This window comes from Punctularia strigosozonata (assembly GCF_000264995.1).
Source record: "Punctularia strigosozonata HHB-11173 SS5 unplaced genomic scaffold PUNSTscaffold_14, whole genome shotgun sequence".
Classification (NCBI taxonomy): domain Eukaryota; kingdom Fungi; phylum Basidiomycota; class Agaricomycetes; order Corticiales; family Punctulariaceae; genus Punctularia; species Punctularia strigosozonata.
Genome location: NW_006767446.1, coordinates 755,837 through 771,306, shown reverse-complemented (window position 1 = coordinate 771,306; position 15,470 = coordinate 755,837). Strand labels below are relative to the sequence as shown.

General features: G+C 55.9%; 6 protein-coding genes across 6 annotated transcripts; 4 read left to right on the top strand and 2 right to left on the bottom strand.

Annotated features, from left to right (window-relative positions):
• Nucleotides 1–2,750: 2,750 nt before the first annotated feature.
• PUNSTDRAFT_92147 (uncharacterized protein) lies at nucleotides 2,751–4,590 on the bottom strand. Its single transcript, XM_007387617.1, has 6 exons — nucleotides 4,467–4,590; nucleotides 4,316–4,403; nucleotides 4,222–4,266; nucleotides 3,355–4,165; nucleotides 3,168–3,278; nucleotides 2,751–3,101 (listed from the first exon to the last, which is right to left on the bottom strand). The coding sequence occupies exons 2-6, from the start codon at nucleotides 4,396–4,398 to the stop codon at nucleotides 2,853–2,855; spliced, it is 1,299 nt and encodes a 432-aa protein (XP_007387679.1). The 5' UTR covers nucleotides 4,399–4,403; nucleotides 4,467–4,590; the 3' UTR covers nucleotides 2,751–2,852.
• Nucleotides 4,591–4,658: 68 nt separating this feature from the next.
• On the top strand, nucleotides 4,659–5,282 carry PUNSTDRAFT_47068 (uncharacterized protein; the record flags this gene model as incomplete). The annotated part of the gene is made up of 4 exons (XM_007387616.1): nucleotides 4,659–4,678; nucleotides 4,739–4,852; nucleotides 4,909–4,955; nucleotides 5,041–5,282. The coding sequence occupies 4 exons, from the start codon at nucleotides 4,659–4,661 to the stop codon at nucleotides 5,280–5,282; spliced, it is 423 nt and encodes a 140-aa protein (XP_007387678.1).
• Nucleotides 5,283–7,858: 2,576 nt separating this feature from the next.
• Nucleotides 7,859–10,347, top strand: PUNSTDRAFT_55150 (G-alpha-domain-containing protein). Its single transcript, XM_007387615.1, has 9 exons — nucleotides 7,859–8,151; nucleotides 8,207–8,227; nucleotides 8,280–8,895; nucleotides 8,953–9,071; nucleotides 9,173–9,228; nucleotides 9,290–9,477; nucleotides 9,548–9,648; nucleotides 9,786–9,868; nucleotides 9,940–10,347. Exons 1-9 carry the CDS (start codon nucleotides 7,938–7,940, stop codon nucleotides 10,021–10,023), a joined length of 1,482 nt encoding a protein of 493 aa, XP_007387677.1. The 5' UTR covers nucleotides 7,859–7,937; the 3' UTR covers nucleotides 10,024–10,347.
• PUNSTDRAFT_107551 (uncharacterized protein) lies at nucleotides 10,337–11,951 on the bottom strand. Its single transcript, XM_007387614.1, has 4 exons — nucleotides 11,665–11,951; nucleotides 11,305–11,607; nucleotides 11,018–11,248; nucleotides 10,337–10,957 (listed from the first exon to the last, which is right to left on the bottom strand). The coding sequence occupies exons 1-4, from the start codon at nucleotides 11,674–11,676 to the stop codon at nucleotides 10,661–10,663; spliced, it is 843 nt and encodes a 280-aa protein (XP_007387676.1). The 5' UTR covers nucleotides 11,677–11,951; the 3' UTR covers nucleotides 10,337–10,660.
• Nucleotides 11,952–12,026: 75 nt separating this feature from the next.
• On the top strand, nucleotides 12,027–12,398 carry PUNSTDRAFT_122530 (uncharacterized protein). The gene has a single exon (XM_007387613.1). It carries the CDS (start codon nucleotides 12,033–12,035, stop codon nucleotides 12,282–12,284), a length of 252 nt encoding a protein of 83 aa, XP_007387675.1. The 5' UTR covers nucleotides 12,027–12,032; the 3' UTR covers nucleotides 12,285–12,398.
• Nucleotides 12,399–12,520: 122 nt separating this feature from the next.
• On the top strand, nucleotides 12,521–13,753 carry PUNSTDRAFT_75168 (uncharacterized protein; the record flags this gene model as incomplete). The annotated part of the gene is made up of 4 exons (XM_007387612.1): nucleotides 12,521–12,635; nucleotides 12,696–12,854; nucleotides 12,908–13,050; nucleotides 13,109–13,753. The coding sequence occupies 4 exons, from the start codon at nucleotides 12,521–12,523 to the stop codon at nucleotides 13,751–13,753; spliced, it is 1,062 nt and encodes a 353-aa protein (XP_007387674.1).
• Nucleotides 13,754–15,470: the final 1,717 nt, after the last annotated feature.

Genomic DNA, 15,470 nt, shown 5'->3' with positions numbered 1-15,470 from the left:
AGCCAAGTCGACGCCGGTCGATGTCCAGAACCCCGAACCTCCCCACCATCCTGGATTCGGAATACGCGACCTGCGTATCGATCCCTCGTCGAACTTTGCCCTTGTGGGTGCTCCGAACTCGTCCTGGTTTGTACAACGTCTAGCTTATTTCGAAACGCCGGCCAACCACGACCCACCTGTCAACCTGCTTAACAGACCCGCACCCAGCGCCGCCGGTGCAACGGCATCCTACAAGATGCGGCAAGGGCTGGATGTCGACTCATATTCTGTTCCGTGCGCAATGTGCGAGACCTTCTTTGTCGGTCGAAATAGCTTACGCCTGGGAGGCTCGCTAGATCTCGGTCGTTGACCCACCAATGTGCACGGAACTGTCCACATTTAGCAGGGACTACAGCCTACCTTGCCGAGTTCCATACCTTTGGATGGGAACACCTTATGATAACGTTAGACTGGATTGAATCACGCCTTCCGAGCGTCGTTATGCAATGGAGGATTCCCCAAGTCAAGGAGCTAGTGAGAGACTGCGATTCTGCGCCAGGGGCCCGATTGACTCTGCATGTCACAAAACCGATCCGGCGGCGAGCGCGACTCGCGGGACCTATCGGCGCATTCGATGAAAACCGGATCGACGCACGAGGGGAGGGGCACCTAATCGAAGGCACGAAGCCCGATGATGACCCGTTCGAGGCACGTATCCGGACGTAATAACGACCGAGGACGAAGGACGATATCATCGGAAGAGAAACTTCGGTGGGAAAGAGCGGGATCGCTTTACCAGGGAAGTCAGCCCTGGCGGTGTCCGGGCAACTGCATCCGCCGACGGGCGTGTCCTCTAATTTATCATTCCAGAAAAACAACATCGGCGTCGAATGGACCAAGAATGATACGCAGAGCCTCAGGGCCGAGTAGAAATTCCGGCGTAGCCAGGTGGAAATATCCGCTGCCGTGCTTAGAGCGGCTCGCGTCCGGCGGTGGTGGATTAGGCTATGATCACGGAGAAAACGACTCACATGAAAACGCTAGATCATATCCAATGCGGATCAAGATCTGGGGTTGCCAAAAGATACCTGGAGTATCCATGGTCAGTGCGCCTCTCGTTCGGGCGGCACGGCATCGCAGATACGGCGCCCTAGCAAACACAGCGTTAACCGCACTGGGTCGAACTTTGAATGAGATGGTATTTCTCGTGTATGAGTATTGCAGTGAAGGAATACTAACTTACGTTTGTGCCAATGTCTATTTGTGGACCCTCCTCGACTTAGAAAGGTGATCACCGGCGATCGAATAGAATTTGTTGGCGCGCATCATTGGTAGAACCTTGCGGCCCGAATGAAGGGGCCCGGGTGTTCACCTCGTATCACATAGTGAACGGCTAGGACGTCCTCTGTCGTGGCAGAACCTTCAATATAACTTCAGCGCGACATACAAGGTAGGCAAAAGCGCTTCCTGCAGGTTCTCGAGACACAAAAAGGTTGTAGTTCGTACTGCAAGCGATTGCCCTGTCGTAAGTGTAATTTCCCGCGCGGCATGGTGCAGTTGCCCCCTTTCTGAGGTTTGATCGCTTGAGGCGCAAGATATGAACTCTGCAGCGCCGCAAGAATGAAATGAGCAGAGAAAGTAGCGTTCCCGCACCATGCTGCATGACCGATTCATCTGGATCAAGGTGTTCGAGTACTGCACTTCACTGCCGTTATCAAATGCATGCCGCGAATGCTGATGAGGGTAGCACGGTTACGTGCTGGAAATCGGGGGCAATCCCGAACGCTTCGAAACAACGATGTTTACCATTATTATCTCCTGAGATCGCTCCTTCAGGCTGGTATGGACATAGAGTCCAAAGCCATCTTCCAAATCCCCGTGAATATTAAGCGTGATCTGTACCATATTGAGCCTGCGGCAATGATTCTCTCTCGCTATCTGTGCATATCCGCCATGGGTAAAAGAACCCGATACTACTAAGGCGCGTCGAGCCTGCAGCGCAAGTTCCGGAAAACTTGGTCTATGACCAACAGACCCAGGAGATCGGACCGACATAATTCAAGTAGCGGCTCAACCGATCTTAGTCATGATTCCTCTCTTGACGAAGGGAAGACAACCCTCTTCCGTGGGATAGGGATGGCCGCACGAGTGCGCGGATACAGAGCGGGCTCGATCATAGAGTTTGGGCACGCCCGGGGCTCTGAATTGTAGAAGAAAGAGAGCAACACGTGAATATTGGAAACTAAAAGAATGAATGAGATGATTACCATACTTATGCCGACGAGCGCCGCGAACAGCAGCCGGATCATAGTCCGCGTCTGACATGCGGCGAACTCCTGGTTTTTCAGATCGCTGCACTAATGTCCGTTGGGCGCTGCCTCATGCCTCACAAGTGGTGCGACAGCTGCATGAAAATGGTACTGCAGTTTCGGCTCCATGTGAAATGAGCAGAGCGCGAGGCGAAGTCGCGTCTTTCATCCACCAATTTCCGACGGCGACGGTTCATCGAGAGGCCTCCTGTTGGTTAAGGTTATGCACCCTCGTTTGCGCTCCAAGACACGGCGAACTGGCATTTTCGCTTCGCAGTTGAGCCGCGTCCAATTCATCCTTGACGGGAGCAGCGGAACCGTCCCCGAAAACGCACGGCGTGAACCACCTCATTCGCGCACGTGACAGGAGTCCAGACCAAACGAGCGCTGGAAGGAGAACCCGGAAGAACTTGCGTTGACGTGAAGCAGACCTTCCAGAAAAGCTCTGGCCAGCGATGAGCAGGGATGTGTGCATTAAGATTAGCAGAAGGTATTCTAGACAGCGTGCTTTCAGGAAGGAACAGCGGGGTTTGACTCAAGGGCACGGCGACCCACCCTCCTACATCACCGCCTGAGCCCGTTGCGGTCTCGAGGCCGCGGCTGGCGAGCCATCTCGGTCCGCTGGCTTTGCTCGGCCCTCTGCGTAATGTTGTCCTTGAGCGCGCGCCAGGTGTCCGCGATAGAGACAGGTTTGGGCTGGGCCGTCGGAGGGACGATCGGGATCTTCAGCGCTCGACGAACGGCGTGCGATCGCAGCGCAGCGCTCTGCAGGACGGCGAACAGCGCGCCCGTCGCGGTGTAGATGCTCACGCCCTTCGAGAAGGTGTCAAGTCAGTTTCGCTGCTGATTTATGGACGAAGAGAAGGGGAAGAGACGCACGGCGGCGAGTTTCGTCAAAACTACAAACATGAGCGGGCTGAGGACGAGCATCCCGTTGTAGATGTGCGCCGGGTTCATGGCGGCCGTCGACGACATGTCTCTCATGGATACCTAGCAAAGAACCGTGTCAGCCGAAAGAAAGTTGAGAGAGAAACGGCGGAGGCGTTTGGGGCGTCAAGACGCGCACCTTCATGGTCAAAGGGATAAGGACCGTGGAGATGAAGGGGAGTACGTAGGTCGGGTCCGCGACCGTCAGATCGGGGAAGAAGTCCCAACCGCTGTTCTTCAGCTGCTCAACGGGATGCTCGCACATCCGCCGGAGGCCCATGAACATGCCAAACGTAACCGGGATTTGCACCAACGGTCCTGTGATCGCGCTGCCCATGCTGAAGCCCGCCTCGCGGTAGAGCAACTTCTGCTCCATAGCGAGCTTTTGGAGACGCGGCAGATCCTGCTGCGCCCTCGCTTCGGCGAATTGCTTCATGATCTCCTGGAAACGAGGCTGGTACGGCGCGAGTGCTGCGGACGCGCGCATGGAGCGAATCGTGAACGGTAGGACGATCAGACGAGTGGCGACCGTGCCGAGGACGATCGTCCATGCCCATGGCAGCTGGGTGAAGACATGGAGCGCCTCGAGAAATGAGACAGAGAGGCCGCTGGGGCCCCACCCGGTGAGACCGAGCTGAGCGAGATCGCCATAGTGTAAGGGCGCGGTGCTGACGGAGGCAGCGGCGTCTGCGACTGCGCTCGCGCTTTCGGGTACGACGTCCCCCACGGACTCCACGGACTCCACGGACTGGACGAGGTCGGCGGAGGATGGCTTCGCGGCCTCGGTAACGGATGTAGTAGCTTCAGAAGCAGCCGCGGTAGGTGCGGCGGGCGGTGACGGCGGAGAGGCAGCGGCTGTACTGGCCTCGGGAGACTTGGTCGACCACCAATAGCTCCGGGCGAGGCCTGGGGCGGCTAGAACGGCGGAGCGCGGGTGAAGCAAGCCTGAACTGTTGGTAAGTCATTGTAAGTCAGTCGTTCTGAGCGATATGAATAGCGCGCGCACCAAGCTCGTGATATTGGAACGGTCTTTGAGCCGAGAGAGGGCAGTCTACTGACTTTCAGAACACTGTTGCAGCAAGAGCTACAAACACGCATACCGAATCACTCCAGAGGTCCTCCCGCCACATAACCTGGCTTGATTCAACAAAGTAGTTCGTGAAACTAGCATGTTTGTCGACATAGCGTCTATGCAGCGCGCATCCATGGAATCCATGAGCAGGCCAGCGTGGCACAGCGACATGCACTCACTTCCTTGAGCCCTCTCGATAGTCTTGCTCAACACGGTTCCGCCTTCTTGTACAGCAACGTTTTGCTACACAAATGCCCAGTTTTGCTTGCACGAAATTGTCCGAGCACGTACACGAAGGCGAGAAAGAAGCCGGTGAAAGTCGCAACCCCATTCTAGGGTTAGACTTTACACCCTCTGTCTCGCAGTCCGCCATGCCCCAGTACACCTACCGGTGAGCAACAATCTGCCACGCAAACGTACAGTTTCCAGCTGTACTCATCAAGGTATACAGGGGTCACAAGTCCAAGACATTTTATCCGGCAGATGTCAACGAGCTCGTTGAGATCCGGGCGCGTCAACGTACGTTCGACGGTGCTTATGGGCGGACTGCCATCGGCAACCTTGGGTGGGTCTCTGCAGGTCGCATTTTTACCACATGCTGACTCTATTGAAACCATATAGCTACTCCCTCACGATATTGAAGCTCTTCGACAGACGTTTCTACCGCAGTAAGTCCAACGGTATGACGACCCGGTCCCCCATAGCTCAAGCAGCTATTCCCCGCAGTTGGACTGCTCTACGCCGTCCTGGCAGCTCTGCTCTTCGTGCTGTCCTTCTTTCGCTCGCGACATGCCAAACACGACTTTGCGGACGACTCGCCGGCTTTGGGGTCCAGCCACAGGAGACGGCCGTCTGAGCCTATCATGACCAAGGGAAACGAGAACAAACCTATGCTGGGCAAGCCGTTCCGGACGGCCGGATGGATCGTGGTCGCGGTTACCGGCGTGGTGGTCGTGGTCGAGGTCGGATTGCTCCTGCTCGTGCTACAGCTCTAGCACCTCTAGAAGAACCCACACAAACCTGGCCGATCTTTTACGTCACAGCGACTGGAGGTGACCTGCTTTTTTTATTGATTCCGGGTGTGTACCATGCTGAGATCTCGTTGATCAAGAAACCACTCTACCTACCCCTTGCCCTGTCGTATAAATAGGACACTGAGCGAGGACCTCGGAGGATGTCCGAGAGGAACATACACGCAATCTACTCAGCGCGAATCTGGACGCCCCAGGCCGCTCCAATAGAGTGTTCGCGAACCTGTAGCAAGCTGCAACGCGCCCTGGAATCTCAAATACTTTCAAATCGTTATGGCCAGGCCTCGCCCAGGCGAATCGAAGATGAGGGCGTTTGAGGACGAGAGATTGATCTCGTGCCATTCACGAGACTGGTTTATGTTCTGCCGTGTCGTCTGTCTGCTGCTGCTATCCAAGTTTCAGACCCTTGCGAGCCCTCACTGCGGTGCTTGCTGCTCCACTCATTACGTCCCGTAGATTATCTCGATGCTGTAACCACGCAGACCTGCGTCACATTTCTTTGGAGCTACGGACATCCGCAGGTTCACCTGTACGCTGCGGGCGGCATTGTCCGGGAACCGCCCGTCCGCCGCCGGCCGCTGGCCGGAGGGAAGAACCCAGTGCGACGTAGTTAGCGACCGGTCACCGCATGCGCCCGCCCGGAGCGAAACCAGTTGACACTGCGTGCGATACTTGATACATAATTCGCCAGCGCTCCCCATTCTTGGTACGAGCGCTCTCGTATCGTATGCCGTGTCAAATCCTTGCCCGTAGCCTAAGTTATGCATCGCATCGGGCTTGGTGCCTCTAAATAGCGATCGTGATTGCCTGGCGCACGGGCAGCGGGACACTGTATGCCACTTCGTGTCAACCGACGGGATCGCGATGGGAACGCAACGGCGACTCACCGGTGGAGATCACACGGCACGTCTAACACTTTCCAGCCATGTGAGCGGGGGGAGCGGATGCATTTGAGCTGCTGTAATTGACACCGGGACGCCACGAAGGATGATCAGGGCGCATCCAGTGGCCACCGGCGAATCGATCGCCCTTGCCCACGATGTGTATCTGCACACGAGAAGTCGTCTCGTCTCTATGTAAATAGGAGAGAGAACGTCATTGTGTCGCAGGTGGGACACGCCACTATATCACAGAAAGAGGACCAAGATACTTGACCTGACAGGTTGACCCTGCGCCCGGATAAAGTGATCGCGGCGCGGGTACCTGCTAAGGTGCCCGTCCTTGGATCGTGCCGTGATACCCTCAAACAGTTGAGTTCTTGCAGAATTCTCCCGGCGCCGTGTGCGCTCCAGTGGGAGTAATCAGCTGCAGTCGTCCTACTTCACGCGTTCAGTAGCCTGCGTGTGAGCCAGAACACCGGAGAACGTAGTGCATACTGGTAGTGTATCATACTTCCGGACGACCGGAAGTATGATGGGCGAACGAACAAGGCTGGTAGACCCCCAGGTTTGACCGGTGCCTGTGCTTGTTCGGCGTTCTGCGCCTATCCAGGGAATGGAATGGGCGACCCGAATTCGAAGTTGCCAGCGCTCGCACTAACTGTAGGTAGGCCGTATTGCGGTGATGATCAAATGACTGTGTCGCAACGCTGAAACCATTCAAGTGGAGTTTGCCACATCTGTCCACCGCCGCCGAATGTTATATGGACACGATTGACGTTGAATGACAAGGATGAAAAGCAGATGAAGTGAGGATCAATTGTCCGGAGTGACTGGAGTCCTGCCCCGAAGAATCGCGCGTCAACAAGCGTCAGCAAAACGGTTGTGGCGCAAAGTCCCCACGAGTTTCGCGTCTTGACCATCAATTCTATCGCGGCTTCAGCTCAACCATCCTGTGTTAGTCCTTCGTCAGGCATTTGTTGTGATCTATCTTGAGATACGATGCATTTTGCTGTGAGCGATATCACCTTGGGAGGATCGAGCAAGTGATCGGCCGGCTTTCAACACCGCCCTGCTTCCTAATGCCGCGCTTCACGGCATCCAAGCAGCTTCGCTGGCACATATTTACACTCAACTCTCAACGTGCGAACATCATCCTACATCAGTTCTTCAGCTCCTGTACGCTATGTCCGAGGGTGAGTAGGCAAGGTCGTTCGTGTGCATAAACATGCACGATAACTGCTGATTATCGACGTCCGTTCGGACCATCATTGATTCGGAGTTTGGAGATAGACGCATCTCTGATACACTTTTCTTCCAGATGTGCATCCAGCCGATTGCATCTGCAGTCTTCACTCTTCGCCTTGCTTTATCGAGCGCATGCGGTTCGCTGACACGGCTCGGGGTCCTCCCCCCATGTGAGCCTGGAGACCGGTCACTGCCCCTCCCTTCAGCTTCTTTGCATTGATTATGGCAGGATCATGGGAATCCATCGCCTGCGACGGCAACGCAGGGACTCGACTTGTCTTCGCCGGCGCTGACGGCGTCGCGCTGGCCCGATCGGTCAGTCAGCTCTGTTTGGGCGGGTGGACCATCAGATCTCACAATGGGTCTGATTCACAGCTCCGGCCTCTCTTCGCTCCATACGCACACGGCGCCTTTCCGACCTCCACGACCACAAACACGCACACGCACTTCCTATCGACCCCTCTCCTGACGACGTAGACGACGACGAGCAAGCATGGGCCGTTCATTTGAGGAGCCCGATCCGTTATCAGCCGCGCTGCGGCCTCCGCCAGACGAGACACCGGCCGAGCGAGCGCGCCGAGAACAGGAGGAAGCGGAGGCGAAGCGGGTGAGCGACGAAATCGACGCCGAAATCGATAGGGAGAAGACGGCGCTCAAGAAGAAGAGGAAACCGGTGAAGGTTTTGCTTCTAGGGCAGAGCGAGAGTGGTTAGTGTATTCGATTGCACGAGCATCTTCGGACGAGCGCTGACCATTTATCCAGGCAAGTCCACGACATTGAAGAGTGAGTTAACCTCTGACGGTCGCATCGATGCCTTGACTGACGGCATCCGAAGACTTCCAGCTCACGTACGCGGCAAAGGCGTGGGCTGAGGAGCGCAATTCATGGCGGGACGTGATTCGCCTCAACCTCGTTCGCACCGTGAACAATTTGCTGGACCTCATGTCGCAAGAGATGTCCGGGGCTCCGCCGCAGCCCACCCGATTCGACGACGACGCCGCCTCCGTTTACTCGCTCGAGGGATCGCCTTTGCCGTGGACGGAGAAGCACCGCCTGCTCAAACTGCGGCTTGGCCCACTGCGCAGCGTCCAGCGGGAACTCGAAACCCGGCTCGGCGCAGCCTCACAGGATCTCGACGATAATGCGCCGTACAGCAACCAAGTGCTCGCGTTCGACCCGAATGCCGATACCGTCGCACCGCTGACACCGCGGGTGTATAACGCCAAGAGCCCCGGCGAATTCTTCATTCGCTCCAACAACGGGTGGAAGACCGCGCTCGACAAGCTGCTCCCGGCCGGCATGAAAGGCCGGGAGTCCCCCACCTCGCAGAACGACGAGTTCGCGGACGTCATTGCCGGGTGCGCGACGGACATCGCCGCAGTATGGCACGACGAGGTCGTGCGTGACATGTTGAAGCGACGCAAGATCCGCTTGGAGGACCAACCTGGCTTGTGAGCGCTAAAATATCCCAAAATGGCCGATCATGCTGATGGGGGGCGCCACGATAGCTTCTTGGAGGACGTTCACCGCATTGCCGTCAGGGGCTACACCCCAACCGACAGTGACGTCGTGCGCGCGCGTTTGCGTACTGTAGGCGTCCAAGAACATCGCTTCGTCTTTGAGCAAGGTACGTCCCGGGTAGACTCGTCCGACTCCTTCCTCGGCGTGACCACGGGGCCGTATCCTGCGGATGCGTGCTGATAGGGTTCTCTGCTATTCTTGATCCAGGGCGGGCTTCGGGCACCGAATGGATCCTCTACGACGTCGGCGGTCACAGATCATCGGTATGTCGTCGTTGCCGTTAGCGCACCCGAACGACGATTGATCAAGTTACATCGATCCCAGCGCGCGGCCTGGTATCCGTACTTTGACGACGTAGACGCTATTATTTTCCTGGCGCCTATCTCTCCGTTCGACGAGAAGCTCGCGGAGGACCGCAGAGTGAATCGACTGGAGGATAGTTTTTTGCTGTGGAGGCAGATTTCGTCCTCCAAGTTGCTGGCCAAGACACAGATCATCCTCTTCTTGAACAAGTCAGTAACATGCTTCGCTTACTTTTCCCGGTGAATGATGTGATGCTGACGAACCTGCTCAAACTGGTAGATGTGACTTGCTTGAGAGAAAACTCAAGGCAGGCGTGAGGGTCAAGGACCATGTCCCAAGTTTCGGGGATCGGCCGAATGACGTTACCACTGTTGCAAAATGTATGTCTGCCGCCCGTGGCACCTTCTCCTACCCGCTTCTCCTCGCCATAAACGTTGTTTCATTTATCTTCTGACATGACCCGCTTGTCCTGTTGGAAATTCGGCAACTCACCCCGGGCCTTTGTTACGTTACGCAGATTTTCAGCATCACTTCAAGGAAATTGCCAAGGCCAGCAATCCAATCTCGCGCCCGTTCTACGTCCACCTTACCTCCGTGATCGTAAGTTGGGCGCCCTTTCCCGCCGGCAGTTTTACCTATCGTTGACCAATCGGGTACCTTCACTCGTCTAGGACACAAAAGGTACCGCTGCGACGCTAGCGGTCGTGGAAGAGGGTATTTTACGCGATCACCTCCAGAAGGCGAATTTGCTTTGAGGAAAGCTGTGGAATCTCTGCGTTGCGCGCACCCGCTACCGCTGCCTCCCTAGCGGGTCTCCGCTTCTGAGGCCGACCTGCTTCACTCGTTATGATCTGCGCACGGATTGTGCCCGGTATCCACGCACACACGACCTTATTCTCCCTCTTTTCATATCTCCGCTCTTCCGCGTGTCACATAATCTTATCGCCTTCCGTTTCTCTCGCTTATTCTGGACATCTGGCAGGTCGCAGTGCGACCACAGTTTCTTTCCGATTGTAAGGTTTCGTTAGCCTCCTACCATTCCTGTACGTCATGTTGTGTAATAATATAGTGATATTGCCATGAACAGCTTGGTCACACATCGTGTACAACAGGATGGCTTCGGGTCGCGTCATCTGGGCCGTTGCGGACTCTACATTGACTGCAGCTGCTTCAATAACGCGGGATCCAGATAACAGTTCCGCACTTCACATGGCCCGATGGATCATACTGCGAGTTATCGAATGCGAGAATACCAGGCTCTCTCCCATATGAAGACGTGAATGCGTCCGGACCGTGTCTTCAAAGAAATGCGTCGACGAGGACACGAAACACGGGTGCAACCTCCGTCGGTCACGAAAGCTTCGCGAAGAGCAAGCGCAGATGTACGGCAGCTCAGGCGGACGGGGCGCCTTCTGCAGCGTCAGACGGGTCCTGTGGCTCCGTTCGAGGCCCTTGCTTGGTGACAGGAACAGGGGCCCTGTTGGGCTCTTCTGTGCGGCCTTCGTCGGCCTTGTCCTCGCTATCTTTCGTCTTGGCCTCGTCTATCTGCGCCGTTTGCACCCACAACTGCCACGCCATGTGTGCCACGGCACGCTCGTACCGGGTGAGCCGCTGGATAGCTTCCTGAGCCGGAAGCAGATGGGTAACGTAGTGCATTTCGTTATCCATGCCGGTGTTCTGATGATGGACCTGTGGAGCGATGAGACGCGGGAGTCGCAGTGGATATATGCCAAGGTGCGGCGGGCTTACGGCGTCTGCGCCGATGTATCCAACGTAGTAGAACGAGATGTATTCCCCGCCGGCATCCCGAAGGCTGCCGTCATTGTGGTATCGTGGGCCCCAGGTCTGTGTGGTGACGTAGATAGGCTCGGTGACCTTGGCAAATGGAGATCGTGTCCCAGCGACGCCTTTGTCCGGGTTCGGGGGCGAGGGAAACCGATGGGGCATGTACAGAGGAAGAAACTGGGGCTGGTATCCCGACTGCGAGGAGCTTTCAGTACTCATTACTCCAAACCGGGATAAATTGAACGACGTACCTCCTCGTATGCCTCGCGCAGCGCCGTCTGCTCCAGCGACTCTCCCACATCCTTCCGGCCCTTGGGCAGGAACCAGAAGTCCATCCGATCGTCATACACGACTGCTATCTTCTTTGTGTCGGGCTGGAGTATGACCATGCCCGCGCCGAGCATAAGATCGCTGACGAACCACGCGCTATCCGGCACGGATGCGGTAGAATGGGTAGAGAACTGTCGAGGTGGGCCTGTTCGCAATGCTGCTCTGGCCTGCGCTAGCATCGTTTCGACATCCTCCTCGCGATCTTTGCGACTCGTACGCGCCTTCTGCCAACCACCCGCATAAGATCAGCAAGACAGCAAGTCCCACTGACGGCTACTCACGCTTCCTGACATGTCTCGATGTAAAGTAGCTTTCAAACGAGAAAGCTAGAGACTAGAGATGTCTTGAGATGCTGACGTCTATAAGCCTGAGCTATACCATGACTCCTTCCACTCCCTCGGACCCGGGGTGAACACGGACGTCAATTGGTACTGCGGACCCTGCAAGAGTACAGCCTCAGATGTGTCTTGACGAATATGTTCCGCGTAGAGGAGCGTTTCTGCAAGAGATCTAGAGAATCGAGAGAGGAAGCTGGAGATGCTTGATTCTGTGCGCAATTGGAGCAGAGCGAAGAGGCTCCAAAGCTACTTCGGGTGCCGTCGACGCGGGCGATCTCTGTTCGTCTCTCTTTGCTAACCTCGACGTGATCATGCTAGTACTCGGATTGATTACTCGGGCTGCGTCTTCAACACCTTTCAACAACACTATAGCTCAATGCACGAGACGAAGCCAACGGGGAAGTTCCAAGATCACCCCGTATTACCCCAGAGCTTTAACCTCGGCAGTAACGGGCGAATCCAAGAACTGCATCCTGCTTCCGAAAATTCTGCATTCACTGATGCAAGGATACAGCACTCTGACGACTCCAGGCTTCCTCCGTGTCGCTGACCACCGAACATGATCCCGAGGGAGTATAAACGATGAACAGGAGGACTAGCCAACCTCCGACGCTTTTCCGTTCGTGACCGGAAGCCGTCACCTGGGCAGCACCACATCCGACAACGATGTATGCTTTACCCGAAGAAGGTCCCTCATCTACTCCCGTCACGCTTGTGTTCGTTCTGTGCCGGAGTATAACAGGACCTCGGCGGGTCATTTTGTGGGCGCCCACCCCTCATTTCGGGATCGTCGTCCACCATGGTCAAGTACGCCATCGCTGCTGCCTTTGCCTTTGTGACTTCCGCGCACGCTGGCACTGTTCTATGGAATGGTTTCTTCAACTCGTCTTTCACTGTCGCGGACTTCGACAAGTGTAAGTGTATACGTCCAAACACTTGACCGCAAACGTTAACTCGTGTTTCGCCGTCTCCAGGGTCTTTCTCAAACGAGATACAACCTTGGCAATGGTACATTCATGGCCCTGGCGCGACGTCTGAGTACCTAGCGGTCTCGGCCGACTACAAGAATCCCGCGGACACTAGCGAAGCCCAAGGAATTAAGACTACTATCGATGGTACATCGTTCTGGAACGGTACGCACGTCAGCGCGTAGGGTAGAGTGGCTGTCTTACTCTAGGCATGATAGGTCAGACCATGGAGCGCACGGAGATCATACCCCAGACCTCAGCTAACCTCGGCACTGGTCATCTCTACTACCACTTCTCCCTCAAAACTTCCGATGTGAACCCACCGAACGCGGGCTATGAGCACCAGATCGCCTTCTTCGAGGTCAGCACTCACTGGACACATCCGTTCAGCTCTATCTGACCCTTCATCTCCTTGCCAGAGTCACTTCACCGAGCTGAAGTACGGCCTCATCTCCGGGGAAGCCGGCACGACCGACAACGCCCTCCGCTGGGACATCAACTCGCAGACGCAATGGTCGCAGCCGCTCGTTCCCAACGTCTGGATGAACTTCGCATACGACATCGACTTCTCCGCCGGCACCGTCGCGCTCTGGTACTCGGAAGGCTCCGACCCGCTCACCCAGGTCCACGCACCCGTCTCGACCTCGCCCTCGACCAACTCGGCCGACTGGCACATCGGCGTGCTCAGGCTGCCCAACGGCGGCACCTCCGCCGCCGCGGAGGACTACTACTGGTCCGGCATCTACGTCGAAAGCGGAAGCCTGACGACGAGCCCGGCGGGCCCGAACGCGGGCACGGCGCCGTCCGGCCCTTCGTCGTCCTCGTCGTCGGCATCTGCCACGTCGTCGGCCCCGGCCTCGTCTTCGTCCGCTACGACGGTCTCGACTACAAGTTCGGCGCCTACCGCCACGGGCAGCCCCGTTGCCCATTATGGCCAATGTGGTGGCATCGGTACGTCGTACGTTCATGTTCGTCTTGCGCTCGCGGTTGCTGAAGAGCTTTTGCATCCACAGGCTACACCGGCAGCACGGTTTGCGCATCCGGAACGACATGCACAGTCTTGAACGCTTACTACTCCCAGGTACGTAGATGCTATTTTCTTCGCGTTCCCGTACTGAACATGGTAACAGTGCTTGTGATTGACCGTGTCGATAAGAATCCGATGAAAATGCATTCCTTAATTCATTCTTCCTAACTTTACTGCGAAGCAGATCGTTCCTGAGGCATGAATGATAGGCTATGCAACAATGAAACCCAAGCAAGGCGCTAAGATGACGACAGGAAATTCGCCCATTCTGATCAGGGGTTGTTCGCGCAATAGCGGCAGAAGCCGACAACGTGTGAACCACCGTGTTTGCACCGCGTCATTGTAACGTGGCCGCAGTTTTCCTTGCCTGCTTTGTCTTTTCATGATAGATTCCTCAAGGCGTCAACTACGCACATAAGCATGACTTCCGTAATAGAGTGTATCTGCAGATTTGGACCTATTTGGGCATGGTAGGTAGGTAGGTAGGTATATTTCCGGCGCGGTCCCAATAGCGGAACAACCGGTTGCCGCACCGCACGTCAATACGCACGGCTTGGCGCACACAGTGCATCCACGGCCCCCGTGAGCTGTTTTACAGCCGACACGCCGCTTCAGCACTGGTGCAGGTAAACTAGGTACATGTATGTGCTACTATGTGCAATACATTACCCAGCGGCGGCCCACTTCAGCCGTCGTCGCGTGTCAGTACATGGGTTCGAGACAAGTGTTAGTGAGGTGCGCCTGATCGAGGGAACTCCAAGCGGCGGGCACAGGGCCTCGCGTGTTCACCGTTGAAATGTTGATGGTTGTGCAGGGATTGACATGGATCCAGGTAGGTCTTACCTTTTGTGTCCAATCGTCCATCATGCATCGTGGCCGACTTCATGGAACATTGTGCCTTTCATACTCGGCATTATCTTCAACGTGCTACTGCCTGCTCATCGTCTTGCGCACAAGTCTTATGAGGCACAGGCGACCAAATCACTGCTGACCTGTGGTGAACAGCTTGTTCCAGGGCTCGCGTCTATCAAGCTCGAATCGCCTGTTGCAGCGTTCCACCACACCCAAAAGTCTACCTCAATACGATGACGTAGGGGCCTTGAGGCCATACCCCTGATCGAGCAAATTGAACTGCCAGGCTCAGCGACGGATCAACGGGACCTCCGACGCCGGATCCACCCCGCGTTCGGCCCTGGCCTGGACCAGGATCGCACATGTAATCCGGTACATCTCTAATCGCCCTCCAGTTGTTCGGGACCGCATACTGGGTAGGAGGATCTGGATGTACACAGCTTAAACATTTCTGTGGATGTCTAGCTGTGCACAAGTTAAGGCGTTACGAACATCATCGATTGGCGCGAATTCGCTTCCCGGCCAACAAAACATACAGCTGCAAACAAATGACAGCAGGAAATCGTCCGGCTGGATCATCAAACGTGCCGGGTACGGACCCCGAATGATTGCCATCAACATTCCGTCGACCCCGCTGATTTGTTGATGGATATGTCTCGCACACATCCTGAAGTGGACATGTGGACGCAATCCTGGCCATCCTTTGCCGAAGTCTGCACTACCGAGGGAGGTTAACGACACGGAAAGCATGCGTAGCTCTTGCTAGGCACAGACATTCCCCCATGCCATCGAAACGGCGGACAAACAACGGCTTGCCCAATCTTCTTACCCGAACGAATTTGCCTTCGGCCTGTACCCACCCCATAACAATGCCACGCGGTATCACATCGACGTAACGTCCT